The following is a 16827-nucleotide window of genomic DNA, read 5'->3' on the forward strand; positions in this document are numbered from 1 at the left end:
CTTGGTGGAGCTGGCGGGCTTTGAGCCCCAGCAGCTCCTCAGCAGTGAGTTTTACATGTTAAAGGTTGGTAAATAGTTGGGATGGTGGAAATGGGCCTGGTGATCGCGCATCTCAAATTGACATTGTGGAAACAGACACAGCCACATGTGCTGCATAAAGGTAAATGTTTTTTTTACTCATCAAATGTTCAAGCTGCCATGGCAACATGGGTTCGACCTATGGGAGAGCGTAGAGCAGGGCATGGCAATGTGTGCCTTACATATAGGAGAAGGTGGATGCTGACATAGATATCTGAGCTACACACATGGCAGTATGGAAATAGGAATAGCAATGTGAGCTTCACATATAGGATAGCAGCCAACCTTTGGAGGCAACGTTCGAAATCCATAACAGGCATTTGGAAACTGTGAAGGCAACCGTGCTTTCAAACCTGCAATGTGAAATTGAGCATGCCATGTTCTGTGGGAGCAGCACATTGAGGGAATTGACTTGGCAATAGATGCTGTATGTTCTGTACATGTGGAAATGGGTAGGGCCTTGTGCACTTTACATACATGACAACGTGAGTGCTATCCTGGCAATGTGTGCTATGTGTAATGTGTGATTGAAAAACAGAATTGCAATGTGCCCCATGCATACTGTATATTATAGAAACAGGTGTGGGATTGTTTTGTGCATTTATATAATTGTGTATTATCAACATTGAGTATAATGCGGATTTACACTTGAATTGATATGTATACTCATATTTGATCCCATTAAATTTGAAACAAATTCACTATGACATGTTAAAGTGACTTTTCCTGGCTTATGCTAAGAAGGCCTCAGGTCTCAACTACACCTTGTTCAAAAGGGATCTCACCACCAGCATGTTCACTGTGTATTATTTCTGCAGCACATGATGATGATGATGATGAGGAAGCAACTTTATAAAGACCTCAGATGCTCCTAGGAGTGTCCCGGCGCTAATTCAAGAGCAAGCCAAATTACAGTGTGAATAACCACGTTTTCAATCCCTTCCTGAAAGCAGGTTCCGAAGCTTCCTATCTCTGATGCAGATGGACCTAACAAGGGAAGTTGACAGTCTCACTCTCGGCACTCTGGAAGCCAGATGTGAGGACCGGAGGCGCCTCGCAGGATTGTAGAAAAGATTATGGGAAGCCAGATAGCCTATATTGAGGAGAGCACGAAAAATCAGCACCAAGGTTTTGAACAGAATTCTCTTCTCTACTGGGAGCCAGTGCAGAAAGGAAAGATGACTCAAGATCCTCGCTCTCTTTGGTGGATTCAGAAGAAGGCGCGCCACAGCGTATTGCACCACTTGCAGTCTATGGATAGTATATGCTGGCAGGCCAAGATACAAGGCATTAGCATAATCGAGCAAAGTTGTGTTTTTTGTCTTCCATTCACGTTGTGCTTGCTGTTCTTGCAGATAACTTTCTAGGATGGTCTTGGCAATGTTGTGATCATTCAAGATCTCTTCTGCTAGCTCACTGAACTGTATTCATTCACGGTGGTTCACTTTTGGTTTGTAAATAGTTTGTCTGCATATTTTGTATATAATTGTAATTGTACTCAAATCAAAAGGTGCATGGTTAATACCAGACATAAAAAGTCTGGAGCATGTTAACTGAGACATGTTAAAAATACACAGATGCTTACTTGACAACTTGCATGCTGCTTTAAGGATAGTTATGGAGAACAAAGGTACCCCATTAGTAAAACTTGGGGTGAAAGTATTGTTAAAGAAAAACAATGGTTTTGGGTGGCCTAAGAAGGTCCTAGTAGAGTAAGGTATAATTTTGGTAAATGAATTAATCTTGGTAGACAGTTTTGTAAGGTAAGGTAACAAACATATAAAAAACTTTATTTATGCTTTCACAATTATGTTTTTTGTTTTTTCAGGTGCTAACACATGTGACAAGGTGCTTATAGTGACTGAGTGAAATATTGTTAAAAAACTATATACAAGGTGTCACAAACAAGGGTATTCCCCCAAACAATATGTACAGTAGGGTAGGGGAGTTTCCTTGCATGGGTCGACGGCGTTTCGATCTAAATGATTTTAGATCATCATCAGGATGTGAGCTTTCCTGAAAAATTGAATTTAAGTTTTAATACTGAGGCCTTACAAAATCATAACTTCTTGAAACAGAGTGATGTGGTGCTCCCAGTGGCATATAATTCATGCACAGTTCTATAAATATAGATATAAGGCGAACCGTGAATGTAACGCGCTTTAGTTAAATTTGGAGGGAAAACTTTTTTGGGTTGAAGTTATTTTACGCGCTTTTTATATATAGCGTGCGTGCTTGCTTACTTTGCACGAGCAAAGTAAGCAAGCACGCACGCCCATGCAAGGAAACTCCCCTACCCTACTGTACATATTTTTACAAAACTGTCTCCCAAGATTAATTCATTTACCAAAATTATACCTTACTCTACTAGGACCTTCTTAGGCCACCCAAAACCATTGTTTTTCTTTAACAATGCTGCTTTAAGGATGTCCTGAACTTTCCCATGCTGTCCATGGGCATCATTTAGAGGTCACAAAGGGTCACAGCTACTACCCTTTCATTGCCTCTTGCTACCCCTGGCGCTGCTTTTGCGACCCCTGGCCTCAGAGGTTGCAAAATCAGGGCCTGGAACACAGGGGCAGCTCTTCCATACTGGACGCTGGTTGGAACTCCACTTGCCTGGTTTCTGTCAAATTTTTTCTTATACAAATAGTGAATAATATTATTCACTATTAGTGGAATAGAAATGGAGTACATTAGCTAGAATATGACTCTACCTGGAAGCTAAGATAAGTATAAAATGCTATGAAATGTATGTTATATGCTTGCTAGCGTTTGAGAGTATGCTTACGTGCACAAGATTGTGTGAATGTGTTAGTATGTGTAAGCATGTGTATGTGAGTCAAAGTAAAGGTCAAATGGTGTGCGTTGTCACTTCCATTACCCCAGGCATTTTGGTGAATTGACGTCCATGGTACTGTCTAATTATCTTAAGAAAGTGCTGCAAATATGACTTATGGGCATGCAAATAGGATGCCTCTGTAGTATTAAACAGGAGACCAAAGACATGACTAGCAGTCCGTCAAAGAATAAATGGGAGACTGAACGCTGCAAGATGTGTTTCTCACTTCGTGGAGTGAAAAGGTGCTTACCATTCACTCATATTGGAAAGTTGTTGGCTTTTGTTGTGAGCAGTGGGAGGGAGAGCTAAAAAGATCTGCTGCAAGTTTACTTTCCTTTCTGATTCAGAGCAGTTTATTTGTTTTCCTGCAACTGAAAACCATCAGTCTGGCCTGCAGTTCAAGGTCCCACCGGCGGCTGCTCCTCCACTATGACAGAAGATGATCAACCCCTGCTGCGAGCCAGCTGAGGGAAACGGGAAAAATAAAATGATAATAAATTCATTTATTTTACTTTATTATTATTTTATTTTTCCCGTTTCCCTCTAGAACCAGCCAAGTCTGGGCGGGGTGGGGCTTGGCTGGTGTCACAGCCAGCAGGGGATGAGTAGTACACACTGTAAGTGTGCATGACGGTTTTGCCAGCCGTTTTAGGCCGGGTTGGAGAAACAGCACAGACTCCCAGGTACTGTCTGAGCAGCAAACAAAGACCAGTCCTGGCGCTGCTCTCATGCTATTGAGAGCAGCGCTCGCAGTGGCGTAACAAAGGCCCTTGCAACCCCAGTGGTAGGGGGGCCCTCAGCACAGTACCCTGGCTGTAGAGCTCCTGAGTGTGGCCAGAGGGGCCCCCCTCCATGTACTGTGCGGGGGGGGGCTCAAGTTTTGTAATGCCACTGAGCGCCGGGATTGGGTGGGGAGACTGTGCTGATGCCCGACTTCATCAGAAGAGAAGAGGACAACAGAGGCTGCCGGCAGCATTGGAACAAGTATGTTTTTTGTTATTAATATAATTATTTCCCTAATCCCCTGACCTGGCCGCCCCTCCCCGCACCACCCAATTGAGTTTTGCAGCGGCCGCCACTGGCTCCCACCCGTTCTCTTCACCTGCCTAGCAATAGCCAGTATGATGCTCTAAGCGCCCAAAAACAACCTTGATGGTGAACCTGTATTGAGATGAACCACTCAACCAACATGGACAGCAGCACTAAAGCTCAGGATAGGCAGTCACACATCTGTGCTCTGGCCGAGTTCAGGATCTGCACCTCAAGCACAAGTACAACCGGGATGGGGCTTGTCACAAAAGTACTCAGAGGCTGCCTTTGTGCCATCACTGCTGCTACTTTCCGTGGGCATGTACCATGCTTTAATTTAAAATAGCACGTTTGAAGCTCAAAGGAGTGGCAGCAGACTGTATGGCAATTAGATCACCTGTTGCTTGGCGCCTGAATAAGTTTCAGGTAGCAGGAGAAGGGCAAGAAGAAATTAAAGAAATATCACGTGCTTCAGGAGTCATGATGGGCCTCAAGCGCTGCCGAATCAATAAAAAACACAATACTCCCTGGCACTGAAGGGAACCTATTTGTGTATGGATTACTTCATTGTGAAGGGCAGAATGCAGTCACTCACAGTGAAGCTAGCCAATGACCGAAGGGCTCTGCCCCAGTGTTCAATGCTGTATATTCGAGTGGGTGGAAGAAAGATGGTAAAAAAGCAACAATAGACCAATGAATGGAGAGCTGGCAGATGCCCCTATAAGTAAATTTGTCATATATATTTTTTAGTAAAATCAAAAGGTCTTTGATAACACCAGACCTAAAAAGGAAAATACTTTTCACCATTTTGGGTACTTTTCGCAAAACAATTAATGCTCTGTTTGAAGCTGAAGCCTCACAAAGTAATTTGGTATTTTTGTTCTGTTAACTCCTTCAGATGATTTCCCATTCTCGTGGATGTTGGTGTCACTCATGACATACCAAAGTCATACTAACTCGAACAAAACAGAAGTACTGATCTTTCGAAAGAACTCCACTGCATGGGACCACAGCTGGTGGCCAGCACAACTCATACCAACACGCACTCCAATAGACCACGCATACGACTTGAGCATCATCCTCAACTGCCAACTGACCATGAAACGTCAAGATCTGCAGATGGACCCCAACCAACCCCAGAATGACCATCACACACCCTCGTTACAAGCAGTCTTGACTATGGCAACGTTCTCTATGCCACAATTTCCACAAGGCTCCTCAAAAGACTCCAGGCCATACAGAACACTGCAGCCAGACTCATCCTGAACCTGCCCAAATAAACCATCATCCCCCTCACCTCAGAAACCTCCACTGGCTCCCCATCCAGAAAAGATGCCAGTTCAAGATCCTCACGCAGGCATAAAAAGCTCTACACAACCAAGGACCATCATACAGCAACATTCGAATAAGCTTCCACCTCCCCGCAAGACACCTATGGCCCGGCTCGCTCGCCTTCGCACACCCCCCGCATCCATCACAGCAGCAACGGTGGCCACCCCATCTTCTACATCGCTGCCAAGACCTGGAATAACCTGCAACTCCACCTCAGAACAGCACCCTCACTGGCGTACTTCAGAAGGAAACTCAAGACCTGGCTCTTCAACGGAGACACAGCTCCCCCAGCGCTCAGATACCCTAAGGGTGATGGGGCTGCACTTTACAAATACTGATTGAAGATACATAAGTACTGCGAAACAGAAATGTCACACATATGCATGCTGCAAACTTGACAGCTGTGCTTACTAAAGTTATATATGCACAGAACTCAGACTTGTATCTTTTATATTGTATTTATTTAGATTTTCTCATATCGCAGAAAAGAAGAAAAAAAATGACCACTGGCAATCCAATAGCACATATACCGTGTGTAATAAAAAACAAATTAAAAGAACCATTCCATTTCATGAAATTAGGTCTTGAGCATATCCAATGTAAATAATGTAGACATTTCTGTGGCCTTATCGATTTTGTCCGAACTTCGTGGCCTTTGTATACAATACGTTAACATTCTCCTCTCTGCTTTCCTCCCTCATCAATAGTACAGTGGCTAATTTGTCAACAAATAAGCGCCGGGCCCTCGTCAGGAGGCCACCACAGCACAGTTTGCACAACACACAGCCACTGTATTTCCACCAATACTTCCCCATCACACTGAAGTGTGACAGTTCAGACTGTTAGAGGCCGCCAAAGCTTTAACAATGGCTTGGGTGGCAGCTATCAGTTGTTGTTAATGTATATTGAATTAACATACAACTATTTTCTGCTCATCTTTAAATTAGGCTAACAGCGCCAATGCAAATCTATCAGGGTGATAGCTGTCTACAGTGATGCACAGTGAAGGCCTCGCAACAGGTATAGTAACATCTCCTCGGCAGGTAGTCAGTGCCATTACTTTCTATGGTCGTGCTTGAAGCTAAAGGAGCCTCATGAAACATGTTATGTTTAGGATTTTTAATCATATTACCTTCGTATTTATTCGAGCTGGGGGTGTTTGCGTTGATGCTTTGAATGTTTTGTATTTGCGCTGGTGGTCACTGTTTAACATTTAAAATAAAAATGTATATGTAGGCTAATAAATACAATTCTTGTGTGACATTAAAGATGTGTGTGTGTATTGTGTGTGCCTATAAACAGCGTGAGCTTAGAACTTACAACACTCTAAATGTGTGCATAAAATAGGATTTATGTTGAATAGTGTGCGCGTGTGTTCGCTCAGGCAGCTGAGAAGACGCGAGCAGTGTAGCCATGCCTGGCCGACCTCGCTGCAGCAAGAAGATGTGTAATGATGAAATGTGAGGCACACACCTTAAAAGGCGCAGGTTCCTTAGTCTCGGATTCCCACGTTCATTTGAGGTTCCCACGCGAAGCTGTCAGGAGGAGACTGGCTTGTGCTGCCCCTGAGTCCTGCTGGGGAATCCCCCCAGGGACATGCCCTGACGTAGGCTGGCTGCGGTCTGTTGCTACAATCTCCAACTCCTTCAAACTCAATCTTTGAGGGGTGGGCCTGCTAGTCTTCTCCATTTTGTCTTTGGGTAACTGACATTCATGGAAAGATATTAAAGTACAACCCTTCTTCAAAAAAGTGTATATTAGTCTGCCCACATACTATAGGGTCATTAGTCTAACTCACATCATAGCCAAAGTATATTCAGAGGTTATACGTTATCATGTGAATGTAGGGGGTTTGATTCATGAGCTTATGTCTGTTGAGCTAGGTGGTTTTCATCAAGATCGCTTCACCAGAAATCACCTTTTTTGCAGCAGAGACATTTTTAAGGCATGGGCAAAGAAGGCTCTGGCCCAGGGCCCCAGTCATTCAGAGGACCCCCAGATAGAGCCAGCTCTGCTCTGCAGAGTCTGCCCTGATGACCTTGAATATTTCTTAAAAGGAATACTCTATTTATTTACTTTACTTTTAGTGTGGATGATGTGTGAGTCTATTACAGACATTTTGCAGAGAAATGTACTGTTTATATTTTATGTTCATATTTTATGCAACATCCACAAAAATGTTTCTTTTGGCTCAAAATAGGACCTCACATATGAGAAATAGGAGGATATTACAGAGATTATATGTAGTAATATCAATGAGCTGTTGTTGTGTTACAACATTGAAAACAAGGCAGAACTTGGAGGAGTGTGCCTGAGCACTGTCAGTGACCTGGAAAAAGAGGGGGAAACATCCTTTACAATGAAACTTTTACAACGCAGTGCTTTTACAACGCAGGTTTTACAACAAAAACCATTACAACGCATTGCACTGGGGGGTGCTCTAGGATAGGGAATAGTTTTAATTTACTATCCAACACCTTCCCTACTATCCAGGGAGACTGGAGTTAGAATAGTAAATTAAACTATTCACTATCCAGCACCCCAAAGCGCTATGCGTTGTAACAGCATGCGTTGTAAAAACTGCGTTGTAACAGCATGCGTGGTAAAAGCATGCGTTGTAATGTCATACATCCAAAAGAGGGCATGAAAGAGCTGAAACTGGATCAAACCTGTTCAGATCAAGGGCCATCAAAATGCGTTTGGCCCAGGAGCCCCAGACAGGCGCCTGTCTTTCCTGACTCTGAGCATCCTTCCACTCAGTAGACGAAGAGTAACTCTAGTGGAAGCATCTACTCGGACTATCTCCATTGACCAATTATCAATGATTGAGCATTTCCTGATTCAAGTTAGGCACGCGCCGCATATCAAGACTCAACGGTTTTAATAATGGCCTCCGCAGGGCTCTGGTCTGGCCCCAGCTCTGTTAGGACTAGATCTTGCAGACTCACCTATGAAACTAAGCAGAGCAAACTCATTTACTCTGAAGATTGTAGGATTTTCATATGGCACCAGCCACCACTGGATAGAGAACATGTGTCTGTGAGAGATCATGTGTATGTGTGAGCACGTCTGTGTGTCAATGTGTGAGTGAAAGTGAGAGTCAGTAAAGGAGTGATTCAGAGTGATAATGCGTGATAGGAAGAGAGTACAATTGGGATTAAACGAGAGTGAGGGAGAATGACAGTGAGTGTTACTGAGTGTTACTGTGTGTGAGATTGGGTGAGTCACAGTCTGAGTGAGTCATTGAATGAGTGGGACAGAGTGAATCAGAGTGAGAGTGAGTGAGTCTAGGCGAGTCAGAGTAAGATTGATTGAGTGTGAATGAATGAGACTGTATGAGTATGAGTGAGCCAGGGTGATATTGAATGAATCAGAATCAGTGGGATTGGTGTATCAGTGCGAATGAGTAGGTCATGAATTAGACAGACTGTAAATAAGTGAGGCTCAGTGAGCTAGAGTGAGAATGAGTGAATCAGAGAGAAGGAGTGAGTCAGTGAGAGACTGAGTGGGAATGAGTGAGTCACAGTGAGATTGAGTCTGAATGAGCACTACTGAGTGAGTCAGCGAGACTGAGTGAATCTGAATGGAACTGAGTGAGAGTAAGTGAGCGTAAGTGAGCATGAGTGAGACTGGGTAGGTCAGACTGAGACTGCGCGAGTCAGTGAGCATTGTATTGCATTTGTTATACACCATCATGGAAAGAGCCTGTTATGAAGTCTGACCACATCTTCATTCTCGTTTCCTGGGACAACTGGGGTGGGGATAGAGGTAACATTACATTGGGCAATGGGGGCACTGTAGGGTACAGCTGCGAGGCACCTGAGGCACAATGGGGTGCACTAGAGCTGGGCGTCACTGGGACTAAAGGTAGCTAGAACGTTTCATTGGGGTAATTGGGGGGAGTGCTTGGGCGGGGGTACCCTTAAAAGTCTTTGGAAAACATTTGGCATTTTGTTCAAATGATTCCAAGGCAGATGAGGTCCTCCTTGTGATAATACTTTGTTTTTAATATAGATAGTACCGTTCGTTTGCACTGTAAACGACAGGTGTTACTGTTACCCAGTTTAATGGAACTCAATCTACCATCCTCGAAAGGATGAAAGGCTGAGTTGGCCTTGATGAGATTCGAACTTGTGACCTGTAGATCCCTGCCTGTTTAAGCAGCAGGCATTCGACTCACTAAGTCATCCTAACATCTGAGACAGCACTGAGAGGTTTTTGTGACTGACTCTTCCCAGCCTTGACGGCCTTCCACAGGCAGTGCCCCTTCCTCCTACACTCACTCCACTCCCATATGTATTAGCTAACGCTCTGAAAAGAACTCAGGCCTTTGTTGTCAAGAGGTGCTTCAGACCTCTGGCCTGATACCAAGAAACGTGCCATAGTTAGGTTAATACATTCTAACAGTAACCTACATGTCAACCAAGCCCAGGACAAAAAGGCCAATTGAGGTGAACAAGAACCATATGTCACCAAATGAGTCTGGTTTGTATCGAGGCCAAGTACAGTGTTCGCTTCGGAAAAGTGAGGGTGTGGAAATATAGGCCAGTAGGTTTTGAAAAGTAATCACAGCAAGCACTGGCAAGGCCAATAGGCCTAACATTTTTATGAGAAGATATGCTTCAGCATTGATTGTCTGGTTCCATGGTTGGTTGAGTGGGTGGGAGGGTAATGCGAGAACACGTTAATTGTTGAAGGAATGAGTGCATAGATAGATAAGTGATGGCATGGAGCTCTGTGGGTGCCTCCAACCTCATCACCCATGCACAGGGGCCATGGCACTCTCTCTAACATTTCATTACTGGCCTCCCAGCTCACGTATTGTGGGTGCATGACAGATTACTCCCACCATGGGAAGGTATCACAGACCCTTCGATCGATGCATGCTACCCAAACAAAGGATGGACAGAATGCTGAATAAATCATACATTCACCCCAGTCAAGAGATCTGGCTTACATCCATCGTTCTTTTGCTCACCATGCCACCCCAGTTTAGACCCAGCCATATGCAAATCAGACTTGACTCTGACCTCATAGGAACAGTCCAGACCGAACTGCCAAGCCAGGTCCTCACTGGACCGGAAACAAGCATCCTGGGACCGGTTTCTGGGTATTACCCTTCATCAGCCAGACTAGATGGAATCCAGTGGCACTGTGAGCAAGGGACCCACGTCTGGGCATACCCATCCCACTTGTGGACCCACTGAAGACAGGTGTGCCAAGACACGTGAAGTGGTGGTTTCGCTGTGCGTGCCTCACAGTACACCAGTTAAATGAAGCGCTATGTTTGTCCGGGTGATTTCTGTCTCGCCAGTGACAGACTTCATTGCCATGCTGTGTCCGTGCCACCGAGGTGGACTCATACAATTGCATTACTAATGAAACAGGCATATGTTGGTATAGAGGAAAAGCTCAGTATGATATAACTGCTAGTCACAATGATGAATGTGGGATGATCAGTACATACATAAACTACATTTACAACGACCAATGACCGAGGGAGTATATATTTTGCTCCCCCCCCCCCCCCCCCCCCCCGGTCTTGTCAGACAGCTAAACACTGTTTCATGCAGACCTAAAAATCATGTAAAAAATTCTTGGTTTTTAAAAAATAGTATTAAAATGTCATTTCGCCGTACAGAAATGTAATGAAAGGTGTATGTATTCCCAGCAAACACAACATGGGCATATATATCAAATACTACAAGTAGTTTTATTGTGTGCATGTACAGAGAAAGAACCTTATGCACTTACCCATCTGCACCTGCAGCAAAAGGGCCAACCCTGCAAAAGAAATATTGTGTCATGATGAATTATGTAGTAGCAGCAGACGTCTGCACATTGAGATTCAAGATTCATGATCCAGCAAAAGGCTGCCCCATGCCATCTTTTAAAGAGTCTGACTAGTGGCGCTTACATTGCCCTCTACGAGTCTGCACCGGGTAATCTGTTGTTTATCTCCACTAATTTTTTTTTTATTATTAAAGATTTATATAGCGCCAGCTTGACCCGTAGGTATCAGAGCGCTTTACATACACAATGTAAAAAAACAGAAGGAAATTGCATTACATAGTGGGCAGACAGTAGGGAAACAAACCAGAGATAAAAAAAATACAGCATGAAAAATAAGTAAACAGTGCATCGGAGGGGAAGAGAACAAAAAGAAAAAGGGTGGTTAACAACAGTGAGCTAATAAGCCGAACGGGTATTAATTGTCTCATGATTGAAACTCATTTTGGGAATATTAATTAATACAGGTTCAACTGTGAAAAATATGTCATGTACGCACAATATCTTTGTTGCCTATAATCTGGTTGTGTTGTACATTACGGAAGCTTGCTTCTCGAGTACTGTTCCGGTGACAGCGGTCCAGTGTTTAATTGTTTATTGACAAATGGCTACCAAATTGTGATACAAACTAGAGACTAAAGAAAGGGGGTGGAGAGGAGGGGTCACTGTAGTCAGTTAACAACACATTGAAATCATGAAATAGATCATGGCACTCGACCCTCTTTAGAACATTTTATTCCCAGATTAAGAGACAGTGATGTTGTCTCCTTTGAGCTACATGTGGCATATCACTCTAACCCCAACCACCCCAATTGTAAATTAGATTCGTTTATACTTTATTTTACCTGACCTTGACAAATGTTGGCAATAACCCAAAACCCCTAACAGATTGCGGACAGATCATATACTCTAGAAGTGAGGGCACTCCTGGTGTGGGGAACATGGCTTTGGAAGGTAAAGCAAATTGTCGAAAACAGGCCAGATTATATAATCTGCAAATCAAAAGCTACATCTGCCTATTATTTAGAGAAGATGTTCTGTGACTGTAGTCGGGTAACGGAAGTCATTCAATTTATTCAAGAACCTCAGACAGACAATGAGCTGCCTTCCTGTTCCACTACATCTATTGCATTTTGTGAATCTTTCGCACAAAGAGCTACAGCCCAAAACACCCTATCATCCTACTCACAAATACTTCTTAAATTACGAGATACTGACACAACACGATATGGTGCTCCCCTCATTTTTCAAATCTTGTCTATCTCTTGAAGCAGAAAAACCATTGCGACTGGCGAACGCTAGCAGCCTCTTAGAGTCACAACATGGCCCGAGTCCTGCAATGCTATATAACACTCTTTTCCCAATAATGAAAAATTAACTTCTCCTCACCATAAATGTAACTCTCACTCCAGGTACACTTCCAATCCTCCTTAAGAAGGCAGTGGTACTCTGTTGGAGTTGTGGTCTTTGTACAGGCAATTACTCACACATGTTTTTTGAATGTTCGCTTCTTAAACCCTTTTGGGATTTAATACATAAACATCTTCAATTGATTTTTAACCTCCGGGTCCAGCTTTCTTTCCCCATGAATTTGTTAGGCCCACTTGCATCTCGGACTCCACTACCCTTAGATTCCTTGGACTCCCAATTACTAGATTTGTTACTAACTATTGCGGTAAAGGTAATTCTTATGGAATGGAAATCTTTTTCTTCAATTTCTTATCACACTTGGTGGGCATGGGTATCCTTTTTGAGAGGTGCACACACCTCAGTTGATGATGCTCATCTCTCCCCTTTAATTTCTACTGGTGTCTAGAGAACTTTAGATTCGTATATGGATTTAGCTTCTAAGGGTTTGGTTGCTCAATATCCTTTTGATTCGTTTGCGTGAGTGTTGTCCTTTTGTTCAGGAGTAGCTCCCCAGAAGATCCTTTCCTTTCTCTCCTTTCCCTTCTTTTCTTCCTCTCCCTATCTTTACCTTCTGTCTGTCTTCTCCTCCTTCCTTCCCTTTCCATTTTCTTTCTTTCTGCTCTCTCTTTTCTTCTTTCTCTTAAATCTCTCTTTTAACCCATGGTGATACCATTGTTCTGGGTCACGGTTTATTGGTTTCCTTATTATATTTTATCTCAAATAGTAATTCCTGATGAATTTATATTTTTTCCTCATCTGTATCACTTCTATGCTATTCAAGTTTTTTATATATTCTTGTAATCCTAATAAACTTATTGAACTAAAAAAGAAGGCAGTGGTAAATTCCCGAATGAAAAAGCAGTTCTCGGATATGCCAGATCCAGCTATCTACTGACCTGTCTCCAGCTCACCGTTTGTCAGTAGAATGGGTGATGGTTGGCTGACTCCAAGAATGTATTGAGAGTAATGCCAGACTTCACGGCCATCAAACTGGTTTTCATCCTGACATGTTTGCAGAATTGTTTGTGACGCTCCGCTCGAATGGTCTCTGTCTGCTAGTGGATGAAGATGGCATTGTGGTACTCGTGATATTAAACCTTGTTTGACACTGCCCATCATCAGAGCCCTCCGAAGCGCCTACACCAGCTGAGCATCTGCGATGTGTCCTGGAACTGGAGTATATGTGTACTAATGCAGGAACCCGCCAAATCTCACAGAGAACGAGCCTTTCAGCAATGCCTTGTAATTTGTATGTGTCCCCTCTGGCCTAGTTAGTGGAATCTTTTAGATTTGTTTTTTATTTGTAGGCCGATGATATCCAAGTTGTCCTGAAGGTGGGACGCAATCTCGGTGGACTCATAGAACACTTGATGCACATGCATGCAAGCAGTGAAGGCCTGGATTCGCCACCACTGGGTAACATTGAATGGGTCAAAAACAGGGATCTTGGCCCCTTTTAATGGCTCTCCAATCTGAGAATCCACTTTTTGGCCTGTTTCTTTGGGTTCGCCCCCAGCCATGCCAAAGCGGTCTGGAACGCAAGTGTAAAATATTGATTCTAAACGAACAATGGCCCCCACCACAAAGGGGATCAATGCTTGTTTCTTCATCTTGCTAGCACACTGCTCCAGTTTTCAGGATAAACTACTGTAATTCTGTATACTTCGGTCCAATTAATTGATCATGTTAATTGTATCATTGAAGTAGAACATGGGAACGTGTCTATTAATAATGCTAATCAGATGTTGTTGAATCACACCAGCCCTGATGGTTTTCTACACTGTCTACCTATGAAGGAATCAGTGACAAATCAAAGCCTTCTTTGGAGTACATGAAGTTATACACCACACCCAAGTAACATTTATATTATCCAATTTACTTCTACTGCTCGCTTTCTATGCTCCGCTCACAGATCACGTTGACACTGAATGTCCCCACGGTATAGAGAATACATCTAGGAGGCCAGCCCGTGTAGAAAAGAATCCCATCAGATCACTTTAAATGTAAGAGCACTCCGAAAGACCTAGCAATGCCCACAAGAGGCTTGCTTAATGTCTCATTTCTAAGGCTCACACCAGTAGTGACAGAAAGCCTGTTGGGGTATATTTACAAATCACGTAATGTACACCCAAATGCCTCCCTGACCACGGACCTTAGGTCACTCACTCCTCACACCTCATTAATCAATCATTGATCAAGGTTGATGGAGGGGCAGTAAGATGTCACCATGTGAAGACAGTCCAGAAGACACAGGAAAAAGAGTCACAATATGAAATGTAATAGGACATTTTGGTAGATGAAGGTTAGAATATGATGTTGGAGTGTTGAGACCCAAGAGGAAAAGGTGTCAGTATAAGCCAGGGATGAAATGAAAGAAGTCTTAGCCATGGTGATGAGGCGGGACTCTACTCTTTCATGTAGGATACTTCTTTCTTAAGGCTGAGGTGCAGGTACAGTCTGAGGTGGCAAGACGTATGTAAGGTATATATGCTCAGCTGCCCAGAGGACTCAGTACTTCGGAGCTTAGCCTCTGGGCACGCCTGCGGTAGCTGCAGTGGTTTCAAACACACGTCAGAACTTCACATTTCAGGTTCAGCGGACACATAAAAGAGAGGAGATGCAGGGTGAAGGAGGGGTTCCGCAGGAGTAAAACGTCACACTGTGATATTGAAGGGGCTTCTGAGGAACAGCATATGTTTACATGGAAGGAGCAGTGAATGCATGGAACATCATGCCAATGGAAGGGTGGCTGAGACAAAATGTATAAACACATTCTTTATGGCTGGAACGAATACATGCGAGTGAACTGAAAATAGAGGTGTGGGAGTTTGTTCCTGTAGGTCTGTGAGTCAGGAGAAGCACAGGAGCAGACTGGAGGGGAATGGTTGTCCTTATACGTCTTCATACATACCTGTATTATGGCCTCATGTGGTGTGTGACTCCCACAGACTGTACTAAACTTTTAGTCGGTGCACTTTGCTTACTGAGACTTGACATATTTCTTTAGCATTATACATGTAGGCTTCAGAATCCCGGTATGGAAAGTATTAGTGGCTAAAAAGCCAGAACTGCATGCTAAAGAGTGACTATGCAACAGCTGGCTGGGTGAGGCCAGAGTGCCTTCTGCTTTCCAAGGTGAATAATCTCATTGACTGGCTGGCTATCCTAAGCAATGAACATACTTACCCATAAAAGAAAATCCAAAGTCTCCAGCAAAGAAAACCTGTTCTACAAAAGCTGATGTTCCAGTGTGAGTGACACACGTGAAACCATCAACCCTGGGCGAGGAGGGTTCACATCCATGATGATGCAGTCTGTGGTCTGGTAACACAGGACACTGGGAGGCTTTACTGTGAGGGGACCAGAGGCCATGAACTGAGTCGGGTCTGAGAAATGTCCCTTGTGCGGGGCATGTCTTGTGGAGATTAGGGCTCACACCATTCTGTGGTGATGCGGTTCTTGGCCTCTGCCATCAAGGGGGCAAGGAGTGCCTGCTGTGGGTGAACTGGAGGCAGCCACCTCCTGTGACACAAACCTTCAGGCTGGGGAATATTAAACAACCAACACTCCCTCTAGTCCCTGTCCAGACAGAGCAAATACTGTGAATTGTATAGGCTGGTAAGCGAATGCATGGGATGATCTGCCCTGACACACAAAGGCCACCGATGGGGATTCTATCAGCCCTCTGCTGGGGACGGATCTGGTGACACTTACCAGCCCACAGAAGCATCTTCCCCATTGCTGTGCTCGAGGTGAGAATCCACATGCGCCTCAGCGGTGACTTACCTTTTATATGAAAAGCAGCCATCCTATCAGGGTGGGAACCACACACCTGGCGCCTGGACGGGTGCTAAACAACACAGAAGCAGGAGCAAGAAAACAGAAGGGCAGAAAATCAATTCATCTTGCAAGGTCTCTGTAGGTGAGAAAGATTAACTCTAACCCAGCTGCTACGAATACGAGTCCTTCAGAGGGGTGCAGCTAACAAGTGTCTCGGGTGCCATGGCATGATGGCCTTGGGCTGTGTGTGGCCCACTCCACCCCAGTAAGTGACTTTTTATTAGAAAATAAATATGATGGGCCCTATTCACATGCTTGCGTGATGGCCATGATACCACTCAACGTTCAACAGGCTGCCACTAAACCAGAGGTGTGGACCATCTAAGAGACTAACCCAGAGGAGATGCCAATGAGACTTAGTTTGTGTTTTGAGGGAAAGTGGGCATCAGGAATAAGGCGGGTTTCCACCCCGTAGCTGCATAGCTCACACGAACTTACATCACTGCTTGCTGTTTTGCACCATCTAAGTGCAGATTATCACAATTAATGTTACAAGCTGGTAAAGT

At 44.0% G+C, this 16827-nt stretch overlaps 1 protein-coding gene across 1 annotated transcript in view; it reads right to left on the bottom strand.

Moving 5' to 3' along the window:
- Window positions 1-16255, bottom strand: part of LOC147712855 (acidic mammalian chitinase-like) — a 59618-nt gene extending 43363 nt beyond the window's left edge. Inside the window, exons 1-2 of the mRNA XM_086923517.1 lie at window positions 16196-16255; window positions 11036-11065 (exon numbers count right to left, since the gene is read on the bottom strand). Of these exons, the coding sequence (XP_086779643.1) occupies window positions 11036-11065; window positions 16196-16247 (82 nt within the window). The 5' untranslated portion in view covers window positions 16248-16255. The remainder of the gene's footprint in view (window positions 1-11035; window positions 11066-16195) is intronic.
- Window positions 16256-16827: the final 572 nt, after the last annotated feature.

The sequence above is a fragment of the Lissotriton vulgaris genome, chromosome 5, assembly GCF_964263255.1.
Source record: "Lissotriton vulgaris chromosome 5, aLisVul1.2, whole genome shotgun sequence".
NCBI lineage: Eukaryota > Metazoa > Chordata > Amphibia > Caudata > Salamandridae > Lissotriton > Lissotriton vulgaris.